The 15,772-nt window shown below is 45.2% G+C and overlaps 1 protein-coding gene across 1 annotated transcript; it reads left to right on the forward strand.

Annotated features, from left to right (window-relative positions):
• Window positions 1–337: 337 nt before the first annotated feature.
• Window positions 338–2,031, forward strand: LOC112573949. Its single transcript, XM_025254665.1, has one exon. The coding sequence runs from the start codon at window positions 491–493 to the stop codon at window positions 1,667–1,669; it is 1,179 nt and encodes a 392-aa protein (XP_025110450.1). The 5' UTR covers window positions 338–490; the 3' UTR covers window positions 1,670–2,031.
• Window positions 2,032–15,772: the final 13,741 nt, after the last annotated feature.

Consider the following 15,772-nt stretch of genomic DNA (forward strand, 5'->3'; position numbering starts at 1 on the left):
TGTGCTAATGATGTGAAAAAATCTCCCTATCTTAAAAGGAAAATAATCTTCACCGGTAAGTAAATAATTCCATTTGTCAACAGACATCTTTTCCATCTCGCTAGAAAAATTCGGGCACTTCTTTACAATTTGTTTTAATACTGTTTACAGGAGAAGGTGGATGTGAACCAAGGGGACGTGCATGGGGTCACCCCTTTGATGGTCGCCGCTGCTCTGAACCATCACGCGTCCGTCAGCGCCATCATGGACCGCGCGCGCGCAGGTCATCTACGAGTGAACGTCTCGCCAGCCTGACGACACCGACTTCACAGCTCTAGACTACGCCTCCCTCGGGGGAGACCGGACTTTGGTGGACCAACTGAAAGCTGGTCGCAGAAATTCGGCAAAACAGAACGTGACGAAGAACAGAAGCATGGAGGTCATCAACAACAACATCAAACTCACAACAATAACATTAACAATAATCACGTGATGAGGCTGAATAGTAGAAATGGCGGTCGAGTTCCTTACCAAGGCTGGCGAGGAAATCGAGCTGACTCAGATCAGCCCTTTAGACTCGAAAGACTCCAACCTGGCACATATTCATCATTTCGCTAAGGAAGTGCGGAGTGCTCAGGTGCAGAGCGAGGCTCACGTGACGGCCTTCACCGCAGGTTCGTCTTCCAGGCCTGCAAGCCGAACCTCGTCTGCGGCCTCCCGACCCATGACATCGTCCAAGACCAGGTCGCGGAGTCTAGAACGTGCCGGGACTTCGCGCCGGAAGTCGTATGGGTGGCCGCAGCGTGGAGCGCCCCGGAAGTCGACTGGGCGCGAGGTCACGGCACTCTACGATGGGGATGTCTGCGGGGAAGAGTACGACGACGATGACGACATTGACCTGACGAGCTTGCGTGACCTGATGGGCACGGTACGGGAGGCAGCGCGTGAGATCCGCGAAATCGTAGAACCCATGAAGAACGCTCGTGACGAACACGTCTTGACGAGACGGCGAGGGGGCAGCGACAAGGAGAAGAAGCGGAGGCACCGCAAGGGTCACCGCGGAGACCCAGAAGAACGTCGTGGGGCAGGCCAGCGCCACCAGGTCCAGGCGGAAGTTCACGTCATCTCCGAAATCAGCGGCCGAGTCATTCCTCCCTTACCTCCTCCCTCTCCGCTTCCTTCCTTCGGCACCGCAACTCGACTTGGATTCTCCCCCTCCAACCCCACCTGCCCCTTTCATCATCCCCCACCTTCTGCATTTCTGCACGTGGAGAACGAGGAGCTTTCGCAGACGTGGCCTCGCAGGGGGCGCAGCAAGTCTAGGGATCGACTGTTGTCCGGAGAAGAACTCCACCCCTTCGCGAGAAGCGTGGGCAACACCCCTGTCACCATTCCCAAACAGAATTACATGTCCGAGGTGCGCAAGTCTCCCCCTCCCATGATTCCTCCTGCTGCGGCGCGTGCCGAGCGCCAGATCCTGGAAAGGTGTACGGGCGCCTGTCACAGGCCGGAGGCGTGGACCCTCTGGTGGCCGCCATCAACTCCAGTGTCGGCGTGCCCAAGGGCGTCTCATCGTCGAGTCTCGGGTGCGCATGGTAGGTCGTGCTCGCGAGCACTGGAACACTACTCAACCGTCACAGCAATGTCTGCCCCACATCACCGTCTCCACTCACGCCACCGAGCAGTCTGACGACGACAGCATTGTCTCTCCCAACATATCCAGCGAGGATGGTCCAACTCGCTGCCGGCAGAGTCCAGCGACGGTGTGGTCACCACGTCCAGGCAGTTCCACCAGCAGCACCATGGCAGGATCGGATGGCAACTACCCAGCCACTTCTCTTCCGGAGACTCGGGTGCCGAAACCTGCAACTGCGATGTCGAAAGAAAATCTCGGAGGTCAGAAGCAGACGACAAGCCCCTACCCTACTTCCGATGATGGAGGCGGTCTCATGAAATCACTACACTCGTCCAGAGAAGCGGAGGCAGCAACAGGCTCTCGAATTCCCACCCGGAACAGACAGGTTAAGAAGACACCCGTTTCCAAGTGATGAGTAACTGCTTTGCTTCATAACTTTAACAGCAGATAAAATGAATTTTTGTCTTTAATTTTTAAATAAAACACATAGATGTACAATGCTCATCACACTCTCCTAATTACTCATGAACTCGTTAATTTTATTTTAGATGTAAGGAGAGTTCGCACCCTGACGATCCAATGCCTATTCCAGACCCCACTCTCCCTATTATCGTTGTTTCATCTATCTATCTAATAAATTACAATTTGTGAAGGTCCAGAGAAGTGGACTGGAACTCTTACCACCGACATTTTCAGATGGTTTCGAAATCATCGTGGTTTGATTCAAGCATCAACTCATTTTTGTCCCCTGTTCCCTGAGACATTGCTTCTAAAAATTGTTTATTGACTGAAAACTGTCCAAACTGCTGATGGCCTCCTTCAAAGTAGACTTTAAAAAACTTTCGGAGGTTAGGTATGTTTGACATTTTGACCGACAAATACTTTAGTCGGCTGAGATGGTCGACCACCTATCGATTATAGATTAGGGTTTATCCTCCACTACCAGACTGCTTAGAGGACTGCCCTGGCTTAGTGAGGATCCCAGAGACAGGAGAAGATGTGTGGTCGTCGGCAGCAACATCCTAATTCTCCTGAATTCTCGTGTGGATGTGTAAACAAACTTTGAAACAACCTCTGACGAATCGAGAACAAGGCTAGGACCGTCCACAAAATCAGACAATAATACAGATGTACTGTAAAATACTGTTGTGTCAAAAACAATTTAACACATTACATTTTCTAGTTGTTTCCTTTTGTCCTATTGTATTGAATTGCCGCTTTACGATCTTCACTTTCGTCACGTGACCCTAGAGCCGCATGGAAGTCCTGTGTGTCTAGGTGCATTAATTACTTTGGTAATGTTCTCGGTTTCAGGATCAGTTCCAAATGAGCCTGTTAATTACACGCGTTTCCATCGTCATTTTCTTTCATGTCTTTCTCAAGATCATCGAGGTTTGTTTTTTTTTTTTTTTTGAACTGACGAGCAGACAACATGGCTTTAAGTGGTTAAAGGACCAACCCGAGTCAAACAGAAACTAAGCTCAAGGTTGATGACATGTTAATAGAACTCTTATTAGTTGCACAAATTAGCATTATTCTGTTCTGTAGACGAACACATTTTGATCGACTTCAACTTCCCACATCACTGCACATAATGATCTTCTGTCATCACAACGAGTTTACTCCATTGTGACAACGCGGTAAAAAATGTATTGTTCTCTTTCCGAAACGTAGGTAAGAATAATTATGTGCAATAGCAACACAGAATTATTTGTTCACATTTGGGAGATCAGTAAACTAAGCTCCGTCAGCTAACAACAAAGGAGAAAATTTTGAACTCGGGTACTTGAGGGCTTTTAAGTGATGATGAATTCACTTCTGTAGCTCTGTGACAGGTGTTTGTAGCAGGTGACGTTGAAGTGTATCATGTGGTGGAGAGACTTTGTCGGACGGTTGAAGTAATGGTGTGAACAGGGTGCCTAATGACTATCCCCCACCCCAACCCCAACCCCAGCCACACCCATATTTTTCTCGGTGACTGTTTTGCACTCCTGCGTTTCCCGACCGGTGATGGGGGACAAGTCGGAGGTTCAAATGACCCGTGTCAATGCCGCTCGTTCTGCGCGGGTTTCTGTCCTTTCACGTGTCTCTCAATTCAGTCACTTATTTTCAATTTCCTTTCTCGGTTTTCTGTGCGTCCTTCAGGACTGGGCGCAGTGCCAGCTGCCGTCCTCCGATGACGTCATTGTCACTTCCTCACAGTCGAGCTTTTCTCCTCCCTCCTTCTCTGTCTGACAGTCTCCTGTCTCTCCCTCTCCCAACCCTCCCAACCTCTCTCTCTCTCACTCGTCTTTCTTGTGTCTGTTGACACTACGGGGCTTTCGAAACGCCGCAATATTGTTCTTGCCTTGAACAATGCAGCAGCTTAAGTTTCTGCTGCAAGTGACTTCTGTCTCACCAAACCCGGGTGTAGCGCACGACACCCTGCAGTCTCCTGTTCACGCCGCATTAATAATAAATGCTGCTTCCTAGTCGGCGAGCTGCCACCTCGGTGCTGCACACCCTCTGGCTGCAACCACTCACCCGCAGCCTCACCGATGCACACCACGACATAAGAACGATAGCGACAAGGGCAACCCACCCCACATCCCCAAGCCCCCACACCTCCACAATCGGTTTGACTTTTTGTTATTATTTTGTTGTTATATATGCGAGGAAGTGGTGTACAGCTGGCCTGGCCATGCTTCCAGCTGCACCACCACAATGGCCGACATGGCAGATGGTGGGTGCAGCGAGAAGCTGATACCTGAGAATTAGTTTCAGCTACCTTAACACTTACCCTCAGCCTCGGGGTGCTCGACGACCTACAACCCTTAACTCGTTAATCATTTTTCTTTGATAAAACATTGGGGTTAATCGATTGTTAGTGACGACAACAGCTTTTTAACATTTTACCTTCTGGTGGGAACAGATGCTGAGATTCATAGGATAGGACAAGAGTATTTGCTTGCAAGCGATCGTGAAGTTTATGTACGCGTTTGTGTGGTGTTTGAGTGAACTAAAGTCGTAAACAAGAGAAGTATTACTAGAAGTCATAGTGTGATCGTAGGAATGTTAAAAAGAAAACAATTTTTATGGTGTGTGAGTGAGTGTGTCTACCCTGCCATTCCGTGTTAAGTGTGTTTATGTTATTATTATTATTATCTCAGTTTTGACAGTTTACTCTTGACTTGTCCCGTACAGACGCACACACGCACGAGCATCTGCCACAGAAAATGCATTGCAAATACTGTGATCAGGCGGAGAGAACGAGAAACCTCAGAAAAAAATTCTGGAAGCAACTACTGGTCTGAATAATTTATCGGCGCCGAGGACTGTGGCGCTGGTACAAGGATTAGGACGGAGGGTCGCCACCAGTTATGCTGGGAATGTTCTGGCAGAAAGCACCCAAGAGTTAGGGGTGGTGGTGGGATGGATACCTGTATTTTAGTCAAAGTTTGCCAAGTTTCCTCACTTTTCCAGATTCTGGTTTGTAGATTCCTGTGCACAAAATGCTTTGGCGATGTCTAACATACCATGATGTTTAGACGAGATGTTTAATGGTAGGAACGGAGATTTGTTACTGTCTGTCCTTTTACTGTAAGTTCCTCCTCCTCCTCTCCTCCTCTCCTCCTCCTCCTCCTCCTCCTCTCATCATCATCATCATCATCATCATCATCATCATCTTCTTCTTCTTCTTGACAACCACTACCACCAGGCCAGCTGCATCCACAGGTTTCTGTCTACCGCTCTGCCTCCACTTCTCTAACACCGCTGCTTGGAAACAGATGACTTAAGAGTCTAGAAGATTCCACAGGCGTGTAAAACAAGCAACAACTGCATTTTTTCACAGTTCGCTTCCTGCTCTGATGAAGGCGATAACACGGCACATTGGCGATGTTTCAAAGGTAGGCGGCTGAAGCAACGCGTGAAGGCCCGGATGTTGTATTGTCTTTCTGCACGAAGGTCAGGCACGTGCCGTGGGCTGCGAGAGGTCACGTGCACCCGTGTTGTCACAAAGCCTGCCAGAGACTTCACACTGGCTGCAATCCCTCCCTCTCCTGCTACCACCTCCCCACCCTCGTGGTAGTATCTGTCCAACCTCTTCTGTCCTCAGCAGTCTTGTTCTAAGGCAAAATCTGTCTGGAGTAATGAAGCTCACCCTCAGCAACACAACTACCTTGGACGCCATCTGCACACCTGTAAACTGAAAAGCAGAGGCAAGAAAAGAGTTTCAAGCTTTCTTTCAAACTCAAGTCATGCAACAAGCTTCGTGTTCGTGCGCTTGGTTATGGTTGCTGGATGGAGGCCTCCATGGCTAGAACTCGCCACCTCACCTGCAGGTGTCTGAGGAATGGATACTTTTATTATTTTTATTATTTATTATGCCCTGAACACGATGAACCACTTACATTTACTGACACTACTACTGCTATTAGACTCAGTCTTTGCTACGCGAGTTAACTGCCCTTTTTCTTGATATAATATAAAATCTGTTGGGTGAGTCAAACTCACTCTCGACTTGACTAGAAGCTGAGGGGCACAGTCTTGCTCTGGGCACATCCCGGGTACACTGTGCCTTGGGTGGATTGTGTTTCAGAGGAGGCTTACTGTATTGGTGGTTCTTTCTCACGTTCACAGGAACAGTTTAGACAGAGGTTAGCTAGTGCACTACCAGTACAGAAAGCTAAGGAGAAGAAAACAGAAATCACACAAAACCAAAGCTGGAGCAGGGCGTTGGCGCTCATGCAGGTCTGCTGTTCATAAGAGACGAAAGTCGCTTCCCTCGGCGTCTGTACAGGGTGGTTGTGTTGACTATTCATTCATGGGGAACCACTGGTTGGGGGAGGGGATAAACCATTGAAGTTTGAGACTCATTAAGTCGCTAAAACTAGCAGGAAAATTATTTTTCTTTCAGACAGTCTTTGCCCTTCATTGTGAAGACGTTTTTTATTTTATTTGTACAAAAAGCTTTAGCATGGACGTAAGTAGTGTTTGAGCTGCTGAATAATTATTAATCAGGTGGTCTCAACACAGCGCTCAGTCAGTCACCTTCAAGGATGGACTAGCAGACGACAGGTTTCATATCACATTGTGGGAATCCTTTTTCACTCTGAACCTAGTTTGAACCTCTGTTTGAATCGGGATTCACAGCTTCCCTCCTCTTTTCATAAACCAGGAAGAATTGTCTAATAGTCTCTTAGCAACCACGCAACAGTCTATTAACATATTGTACAGCTTCTGGGTGGCCTGGTAGCGCAACGATTAAATTCGAATATCGAAAAATGCAATAGACAATAATAGATGTTTGATCCTAATAATAAAACCCACAGCACTATGTAGCAGAAGGTACTTGCTCAGCGTCCCCTAGAGCTGGATGTTCATCGGGCATGGCCTCAGTTCTTTTTTTTTTTTTTAAGCGCTTTGCCGGGATACAGTCACTCGGTTTACTCTAGAACTTACCGAACATAAGCAAAGAGCAGGGCTATGGTCACTAGTTAAGGATTGGCCCTACATTTTTTTGAAGACCCTGGCACCGTCATGCCCCTCACCAGGGTCAGGGAACCACATCAGACAAGGGTCGATCTCACAGCCATGTGTCGAGAACGCTTGAGCTACCCGTTGTACTTCAACACTTCGACCCGTGGTGATGTGATGGCGTCAGCTACCCTCCTTTCTGTCCGTCCTTTTAGAGGGCTTTGATAATAATAATATTATAATTATAATATTATAATAATAATATAATATAATAATATAATTAATTAATAATAATAATATAATAATATTAATAATAATAATAATAATAATAATAGAGCGCAGTTCTCCACCCGGATTGCTGTGGAGAGGCCAGTTGTACTAGCTGCAAGAGGCTTGCATACCCTGCTCTCCTTTGGGAGTGCTGCAAACAGTAATACCTGTCAGTGAAGGCTGCAAGTGAGACGTGGCCAACACGAAAACACTTCTTCACATCACTAGACTCGCCAAACGGTCATTTTACAGGTTCCCTCTTTGTCATAAAGCGAAAGATTTTCGATCCTGGGTTCGTTTCCGACTGTTTTCTCTCCTCCCGCTGGATGCTGTGTCTTGTCGGCCATCAAGATGTCGCTACCATTCTTATTTAATGTACCAAGTATCAAAGAGATCCGCTCAAAAGCCTGAGAGGTCAAAAGACTGGTCGCGTGGGGGAGGAAATAACAGCTCAGAGTGACAAATGACAGACGACAACCATGTTGGTTAAACAACTTTTTCTCTCTAATAATAGAAATACATCACACCCTGATGACATCTCACCAGAAATGACCTCTTGTTACTGAGTACATCATGACTCAGATCTTTGGCCAGGTGAAACTTGTTAGACGAAATATATTTAAATAAGTCTGGAAGTGGATTTCTACTCTGTGTTCAGAAACAAAATTTGGTGTCATATCTTACAACAGTTTGATAAATAAAACATAGTGTCTCGAATAAGCATGCGTGAAGTAGGGGTATGTGGAGGGTATGTGTGTAAACCGTACCCCGAGGCTAACAGCTCTCTAGTGGTGAAGACTCCAATCGTCCGACTGTCACGTGCGCGACATGGCGCCGTCGCCCCAGACATTCTCTTGATATGCCTGATGGAGTGGAATGCTTCAAACATCACACAATGTCTGTGGTGACTCCTGGTTTCGGCACCACGACTACCTGCAAGCATGCCAGGCGTGTCGGATCGCTGGCACAGACCGTCTCGGCAAGCAGCCAGCCATGTTGCCATGACACACGCCAGTCGGTGTGATTGATGAGCTCATCCGCGACTTCCGTCTTGTGTCCTCATATCGACCTTCACCTGAGATCATTCTAGTCTCCTCCTTCTCTACTGTTATTGTTGTTGTTGTTTGTGAGAACGTTCATGACCGTTGTGATGATTATTTGTTGCTGCTTTTGTTATCGTTCTTCTTTGTTCCTACGTTTGGAGTAGTGAAAAAACAACAACAAAACAAAAACCACGCACAATCAATGTAAACTGAAATTTTTTTTCTCAAGTAACTAGAAGTTGCCTGCACACGTAGCTCATAGGGTACAAGCCGTAAGTTGAAGACGAGAGAGAGAAGCAGTGAGTCGAGGGATGGATAGCGGTCACGTGATACAGCTGACGTGGCTGGTGCAGTTGATGTGTTATCGCCGACGATCTGCTGTATCTTCTCGCTTGCAGTCACTGGCGTCGAAAGCCCTGACTGCCTCGGCATTTCGACTAAGTTCTGGCATTTTGAATCTGACAGACCAACTCAAGCAAGATTCATGTGTCTGCAGTTGAGTTGGTGTCAGACACTAGAACTGAAACTCTGTTTGCCTCGCCTTGTGATAAGTAATAATTTCCTTTTTTTTTTTTTTCTTTGAAGAATCGTGCTTCATCTTTAGAGGTCCATATCTGTTGGCACTACAACTTATGGCAGTAATCTTTAATTTAGACATTTGTGGACCAAAATTTCCATAGACGGCCATATTGTAGTCCTTCAAACTACATATGGAGTTGCTGGTGAGGTATTGAAGAACTTAGATGAAATCCTTTCAAATCCTCGAGCGAGTGAATGAGTGTAATTTCATTTGCAATACTGAGGTATGGCTATATGTACCAGCATCATCCCATCGATGATTTTTTTAAATATATTTTATTCTATAATGTACATATACACCAAAAACGAACTCATGTAGAATTCACTTCTTTTTTGAAGAAAGGGGAACAAACAGTGGCAACAATGTGAAAGATTAGTCTGGATCAAATGTAGATAATTCGATGAATGTCATTATTTTGGTCTCAGTCACAAGCCCTCGCTATGATCAGGACATGGAGAAGAGATGCATACATGAAGTGTAAGGTGTGGCCGACCCCAAGCTGAGGTCACAAATGGTTTTTAACTGTCCGATATCAAGTTAACACCAGCTTTACTTTTTTTTTTCTTCTTTTTTGTTGTTTTTTTGTTGTTTTTGTTTTGTTGTTGTTGTTGTTGTTTTTGTTTGTTTTTTTTTTTTGCAAACAAGATGGTTGTTAACACGCACATTACCCTGTCATCTCGAATAAGCCCCCGGCCGCTTCTCCTCCCTCCTTACCCCTTCCTCGCCCTTTTCACATCGGAGGTCATCTCCCTGCCTTTTGCACATCAATCATGGAAAACTTGGTCAAACTCACATGTGGGATTACTATCGCCAGATCTTCCTCCCCACCAAAGGCAGTTACTGTGTTATCAGACGGTTACCGACCATTAAGTGACAATATTATATTTGTAATATTGCCTCCATCACAATTCCCTCTGCTGATATAATGTTTACAAAAAAAATTTTCGGAAACCAAACAGATATCTTGTTCCTCAGTTTTGTGTCACTCCCAGGACCAGAAAAGTCTGAAAGGTCATGTGCTCTGGAACACGTGACCGAGTCCACAAAAGAACGGAGGGTTTGTGTGTCTCTGTGTGAAATGTTTAATCTGTTGCGATTTTTGTTGTTCATTATCTCGGTGAGGTCAATCGTTATATAAGACTGCATTCTCTTGACCTGTTCTGTGAGTGCTATTGTAATTGAGTTTGTATCTTAATTCACCTTTGTATGCAGTCATATCGAATTTCAAACTATTGAACAAGTTTAATTACTTTTCACTTGTTTGTATAAAAGTTCATCAAGATACCCCGTTACCATGTTTTTTTGCTGGCAGGCCTACCCGATCATGATCGTGAGAGCTGAATCAAACTGGCATTGTCTCCTCGACCTGCTTGTTAAAATAGAAAGGATTTTCAATCTGTGTTCGTTTCCGATTGTTCTCCCTTCTCTCACTAGGATCCTCTGTCTTGTCTGCCATCAAGATGGCGCTGCCATTGACTGCTGCGACTATGACGCAGACCCTGTGTATCAGGTGTAGTGAATTCATTTCAGCTAATTGATAAGTTTGTTCACCTCCGTGACAGATTGCTAGTAAATTTCAGTGTCTCGGGGCCTAAATTCTCTCCGGAAATGGAATCAATAGGAGCGAAATCGACCTTGTTGATCGGAGGAACTGGAGTCTGCACAGCATCATTCAGAATGGACTAGCTCGAGGGTTGGGGAAACCAATGCATCTGTTCCTAGTCAGACATGTCGTTTCCTCCTCATTTACACCACAAAACAGTTTTAAAATACAAATTGTTCTGGGGTGACTTTTTGTGCTTGTTTACTTTTCAGCTAGATTTTAAGTGACCCTAGTTACCTGAGACCAGGAAGAAATATACAGTTTCCATGAACTCGGTAACCTCACCTCCACCCTTAGTTCCACCATCCCATTGAAATATGTTTGTGCGCGTGCCGGATAAATGATATGATTATCACATACACATTTGAAGATATTAGAGAGATTGCAATTTCGACACATTGCAACCATTCTTTTCCAGATCATAATTATATCAAAACTTCACCCCCACCACCAAGTGTGATAATTGCCAAAGTCTGTAATTAGTAAGGTAACTGTCTTCACATGCTGATGCCTGCTTTAGATTATTACTGTTATTATATCTGATGACAAGAGGAGGAAAGAAGGAGTTTTTGCTCAAATTTTAAAAAAAAATTTTTCTGGTATTGTAAACGTGTTTTGAGACATCGATAGGAGTTTTAATTAGCATAATCAATGCTGATTACAAAATAAATTGGAACCTCCTCCCCCACGTGACACCATGTGTCGCCTAGTGAAACATTCTCCCAGAAACTCAGTCTGCGAGTTGCATGCGTCACGTGTCCACGATCTTTGACTGAACCCACTTTCATTGCTTTTAGACGATTTCTTTTTGCTTCGGAAAACGTGAACTGTGATATACAGGTGTCTGGATTTATTCTTTTGTTTTATTTTAGCAATGAATTTCTTCCACTTCTGTCCATCCTCCTTACCTCCCCTCTCACCTCCCCCTAACTCGTCACACAGCCAGTTATGATAACATCGCTGTATCGGTTTAATGGTTACAGACCTTGTTGCATGAGGTTCTGCTGATAACCATCCAGGTGTTGCTAAGGTAGAGTCGGTCTTTATTGGTCAGTAATTGCTTTCGCCGTCAGCCTTAATTAGATTACTCCATCACAAGGTACGATCTGTTCTGGTAATTTTTTTAACTATTTTAAGTAGCTCTATACTCATCTGTAGAACTTACTAAGAGCTTTGCCATGTAGTGAGCTTTAGTTTGTGGTGAACCGAGCATGTTTATTTACCTAGAGATGTCCAAAGTTTCCATGACACTAGCGGGTGGGGAAGGGAGCAAATCTGATCAGAATCAAGCAGGATTTATCAATACTCTGGCCGCACATCGAACTGAAACTTACACAAAAAAAAGCAACAAAAAACTTATTTTCAGCTGAGTGCGACGCGCCGCCTAAAGTCAGCTGGTAGACGTGGCGCTAGCGATGGAGACGAGCACGCGACGCTCTCGTGCCACGTCCTCAAGAAACTGGGACTCGCCGCGCGCCCTGACCCACTTCCCTCTCTCTCTCCCCCAGCTTGCGCGTGCTTTTTGGGTGTTATCACACGACACGCCGTCAACCTCCCCATCTCTCTCTCTTTCCTTCCATCCCCCCGGTGCGACTCACCACCAGCTAGCCAACAGATCTGCTTGTACTGAATCGACAAAATTGCTAGCATCGATTCAACCCCAAAACAACGGCGGGGTGAGTATGGTGTGTGTGAGAGAGCGAGAGAGGGGTGGGTAAGTGGTGGGGTGGGAAGGGGAGGGAACCCGAGCCAGGAGCCTAGGTGTTCCAGACAACGGCAGGTATGTGCAGAATGCTGACTGTTCGATACCGTGGCGACGCATGGCTGCTTCGGCTGCCGTGGGCTGAGATCGATACCCCGATGCCGGCTTGCACGGGCCAGGCGTCGGCGAGCTCTCCCCCACCCCACACACCCCGATCTCCCCCTTCCCCCAGGTCTGTCTGTGTGTGTGTGTTATCTGCCTTCGTTAAAACGTTCCACGCGCCATTTACTGGATTTGACGGAGGGTTGGGGGGCTGCCGTCCGCTGAACACCCGACCGGTAACCAGTCTGGCATCGGGAACATGTCGCCATGGAACCTGCATAATAAATGTCCAGGGTCCACGTTGTTGCCTTACTTGCACGCTTACCACGGTCCGGGTACTTCTCGCCGCCATCTTCACATTTGTTAACGTTGAACATTATTTCGAATTTGTTGATTGCGCAGCCTTGGGACATATTTACCTAACAATCCGCTGATCATACGGGCATTTGCAAACCTCGGCATTTTCTCTGTCGTTCCATCAGACAGACTCATTAGTGTGCAACAATCAATTGATAAGGTGGAGCTTTTATTTTAATATAAATTTTTACGTTTCAAGACTTCTGCATACCCTGTTGTTTTGTTGTTTTGTTTTTTGTTTTTTGTTTGTTTGTTGTTTTTTTTGTTTGGATTTTTTTTCTTTGTTTTTGTTTTTTTCTCGTAAGAAATACGGAGCGAGGGTTCTAGGATTGCTTATTACATCGCTTCAGGTGAACTCCTGTCACCGTTCAAACAACACACACCACATCGTCATTAGTGGGAAGTTTGCACAACAACTCACTAAAATCTTTTATAGGACACTTTGACGTGGGGTACATAATTTTTGCCCCGAGACAAGCTGTCTGTGTTGTAGTAAATCATTGCACCTTGTACCTTCATTGTACCCTTTATGGTCTGACTGTCCAGGGTAGCAAACAGTGATATATATTCTCTGTGGGAGTAGCTGTTGTACCACCAACAGCAAAGACTTTATCTTTAAAGTAGAAGGTCTTTGCCCTCAGGCAGGCTATAAAATGCACGGTTTTCCCTACTCGTACCCGGGAGCAACACACACACACATACCCGGGTAGACTTGCTATGAGCACAGTTTTCACCACCGACGACAAAGTCATGCTCAGACCCTGGGTATTATTAACTGTCGCGATGTCGAACGACTACCACGCCCTCGACAAATAATGTTGAGAGTGGAGCATTGAATGCATCTTTAGGTTGAATCTGTTTCATGGCGGTACGCACTTCATGAATGCCAACCACCTAAAGAGCAATCGTTATGCCGGCAATTGATTGATCAGAAAGGGGTGGACTTTTTTTTTTTTTTTTTTTTTTTTTTTTTTTTTTTTTGGCATTATGCTTGATCACTGGCTGTTAGCCTGTTGAGCTTTTTCACAATTTTTTTTCCAAAATCTTCTCCGTCCATACTGTTCATTACTGCTCCAAATCGTGTTTCCTCCAGGAGGGTTTATGCAAGTGTAATCTCGTTTACTATGTGTAATGACGTCCATCGTATGAACACGTTCTTCATGTAATGTTCTCGTGCTTTCTGTCGTTACTAACAGTTAGGTCTGCTGTCGCCAGCAAAGAGCTGTTATTTTATTGTTGTTTAATGATGTGCAGTTGGAGGTGGATTTCTTGTTAGACTTGTTGTATCTTGCCCTGAAATTAATGAAGCTTTCAAAGTGGGCATCACTTATACACTTATAGATTTACTGCTGCCAAAATAAACAAAAAGAAAACGTGATTCTTGTTAGATAATATTGTTTTGCTGTTTGCTGTGTGCGTGCGTCTGTGCGTCTGTGCGTATGCATTCATGCGTGCATAAATGTACAGAATCATACATTATACATACCATTACACACGTGATATGTCAGTTTACCACCAAGTTCAACGACTGTTGTATGCCCTCTTCTTTATCTCGAGGCCCACAGCTCTCCAAACACAGGTCTGCACGTGAGAAACGTGATCTGGTGCCTGGCAAACCCAGAACATTATACTTACACACACCTCCACTGTTCACAGTCGTGCTCTTCCTCCATCAACTGCAGCAACGGAAAGAGAGCAGAAAAAAAAAGGGAAATAAAAATGTGGGTAGAGAAAGACAACATAGAGCTTAGAGTTCCAGCCTTGTCTTTGAATTTATGCGCCGTCTCCAGTAGTCACATTTGATTGTTGTAGATTGCGAGAGGCCTCGTTAGCCATTGAGCTCTGGGCCCACTTGCACAACATGTTTCTAAAACTTAACACTGCCCTAAAGAAGTAAATTTAGATATTTTTACCCTTGCTTTAACACGCGTTGCACAAGCATGGATGAAAATTTGTGCTAATCGACGAGAAGGAAAGTCTGGCCTAAACAATTTTATCCTATTTAAAACAATAAAAGTTTTTTTTTAAAAAAACATTAAAACCTTTTCTATACAACTTATTATTTAAAAATTAACGGTAAATTCAGTTTCGTTTAAAGGATGTACCAGTTAGCACCGTTGCATGGCTGATTTTTTGCAACTTTGCTTTGCGGGTTGGCTTCCAATATTCCAATTCGTAAGAGTTCTCTGAGATCCCTTCCTTCTCTGCTGGTCTCTGACAGACCTCTTCGGTTGGTCCAGCTTGAGATCTGTGGTTCAGTCCCTTTCTTGATTCAATCTTTGTCCAGGTCTCTGAGGTCATCCATTCCTTGTGTTTTCTTTCCCTCTTCCCTAGAAGATCTGTACATCTGTACAGGTTGTCTTGCAAATGCTCTTGAGTGTTGACCTGTGCTTTTCCACTGATTATTCTGTCAGTCCTAAAAGGACCTCATACTTATTTTTGATTACAGTTATAAATTTCCCTTGTTTCCTTGTTCTTGAGGGACTGACCATTACACTTGTCCGCCTGCTGGATCAGTGAAGGACTTCAGCTCCATCTTGAAGACTGCCACTAGGACCTGGTGGTCTGAAGCAACATTCTGCACCTCTTCTCACTCGGTCATCTTGGAGACTCCTTCTCCACTTTCGAGCCAAAGTTTTTATATAACCATCGATAAAACTTTTCAAAACTTGTTCAAACGTTGAAACATATTTGTTCAGTTAGGAACGGCCTTTAAACAGATTAATAAACCAACGTGCTCGAGGCCTCACGCGAAGGTCTTGACCTACTTGAACTATCAGAATACAAGAGAGAGACAGAGGAAGACGAAGCTCGGAGAGCTATTCACTTATTTACATCCACGTACAATCCATGTCTGGCAACATCTTGCCAGAACTATTCTGTCCAACATTTTGGGAGCATGGTGCCAGTGACCTTAGCGATCATGCATGCAAGTATCCTGTCTACATAAACACTCAACTCTGATCTTGACCTGCACGGATGGTCGGTCGTTATGCGGAGGAGAGGGAGACTGAATGGCTGAAGCAGCCGACAAACTTCGCCA

The sequence above is a fragment of the Pomacea canaliculata genome, linkage group LG10 (genome assembly GCF_003073045.1).
Source record: "Pomacea canaliculata isolate SZHN2017 linkage group LG10, ASM307304v1, whole genome shotgun sequence".
In the NCBI taxonomy this organism is placed as follows: Eukaryota; Metazoa; Mollusca; class Gastropoda; order Architaenioglossa; family Ampullariidae; genus Pomacea; species Pomacea canaliculata.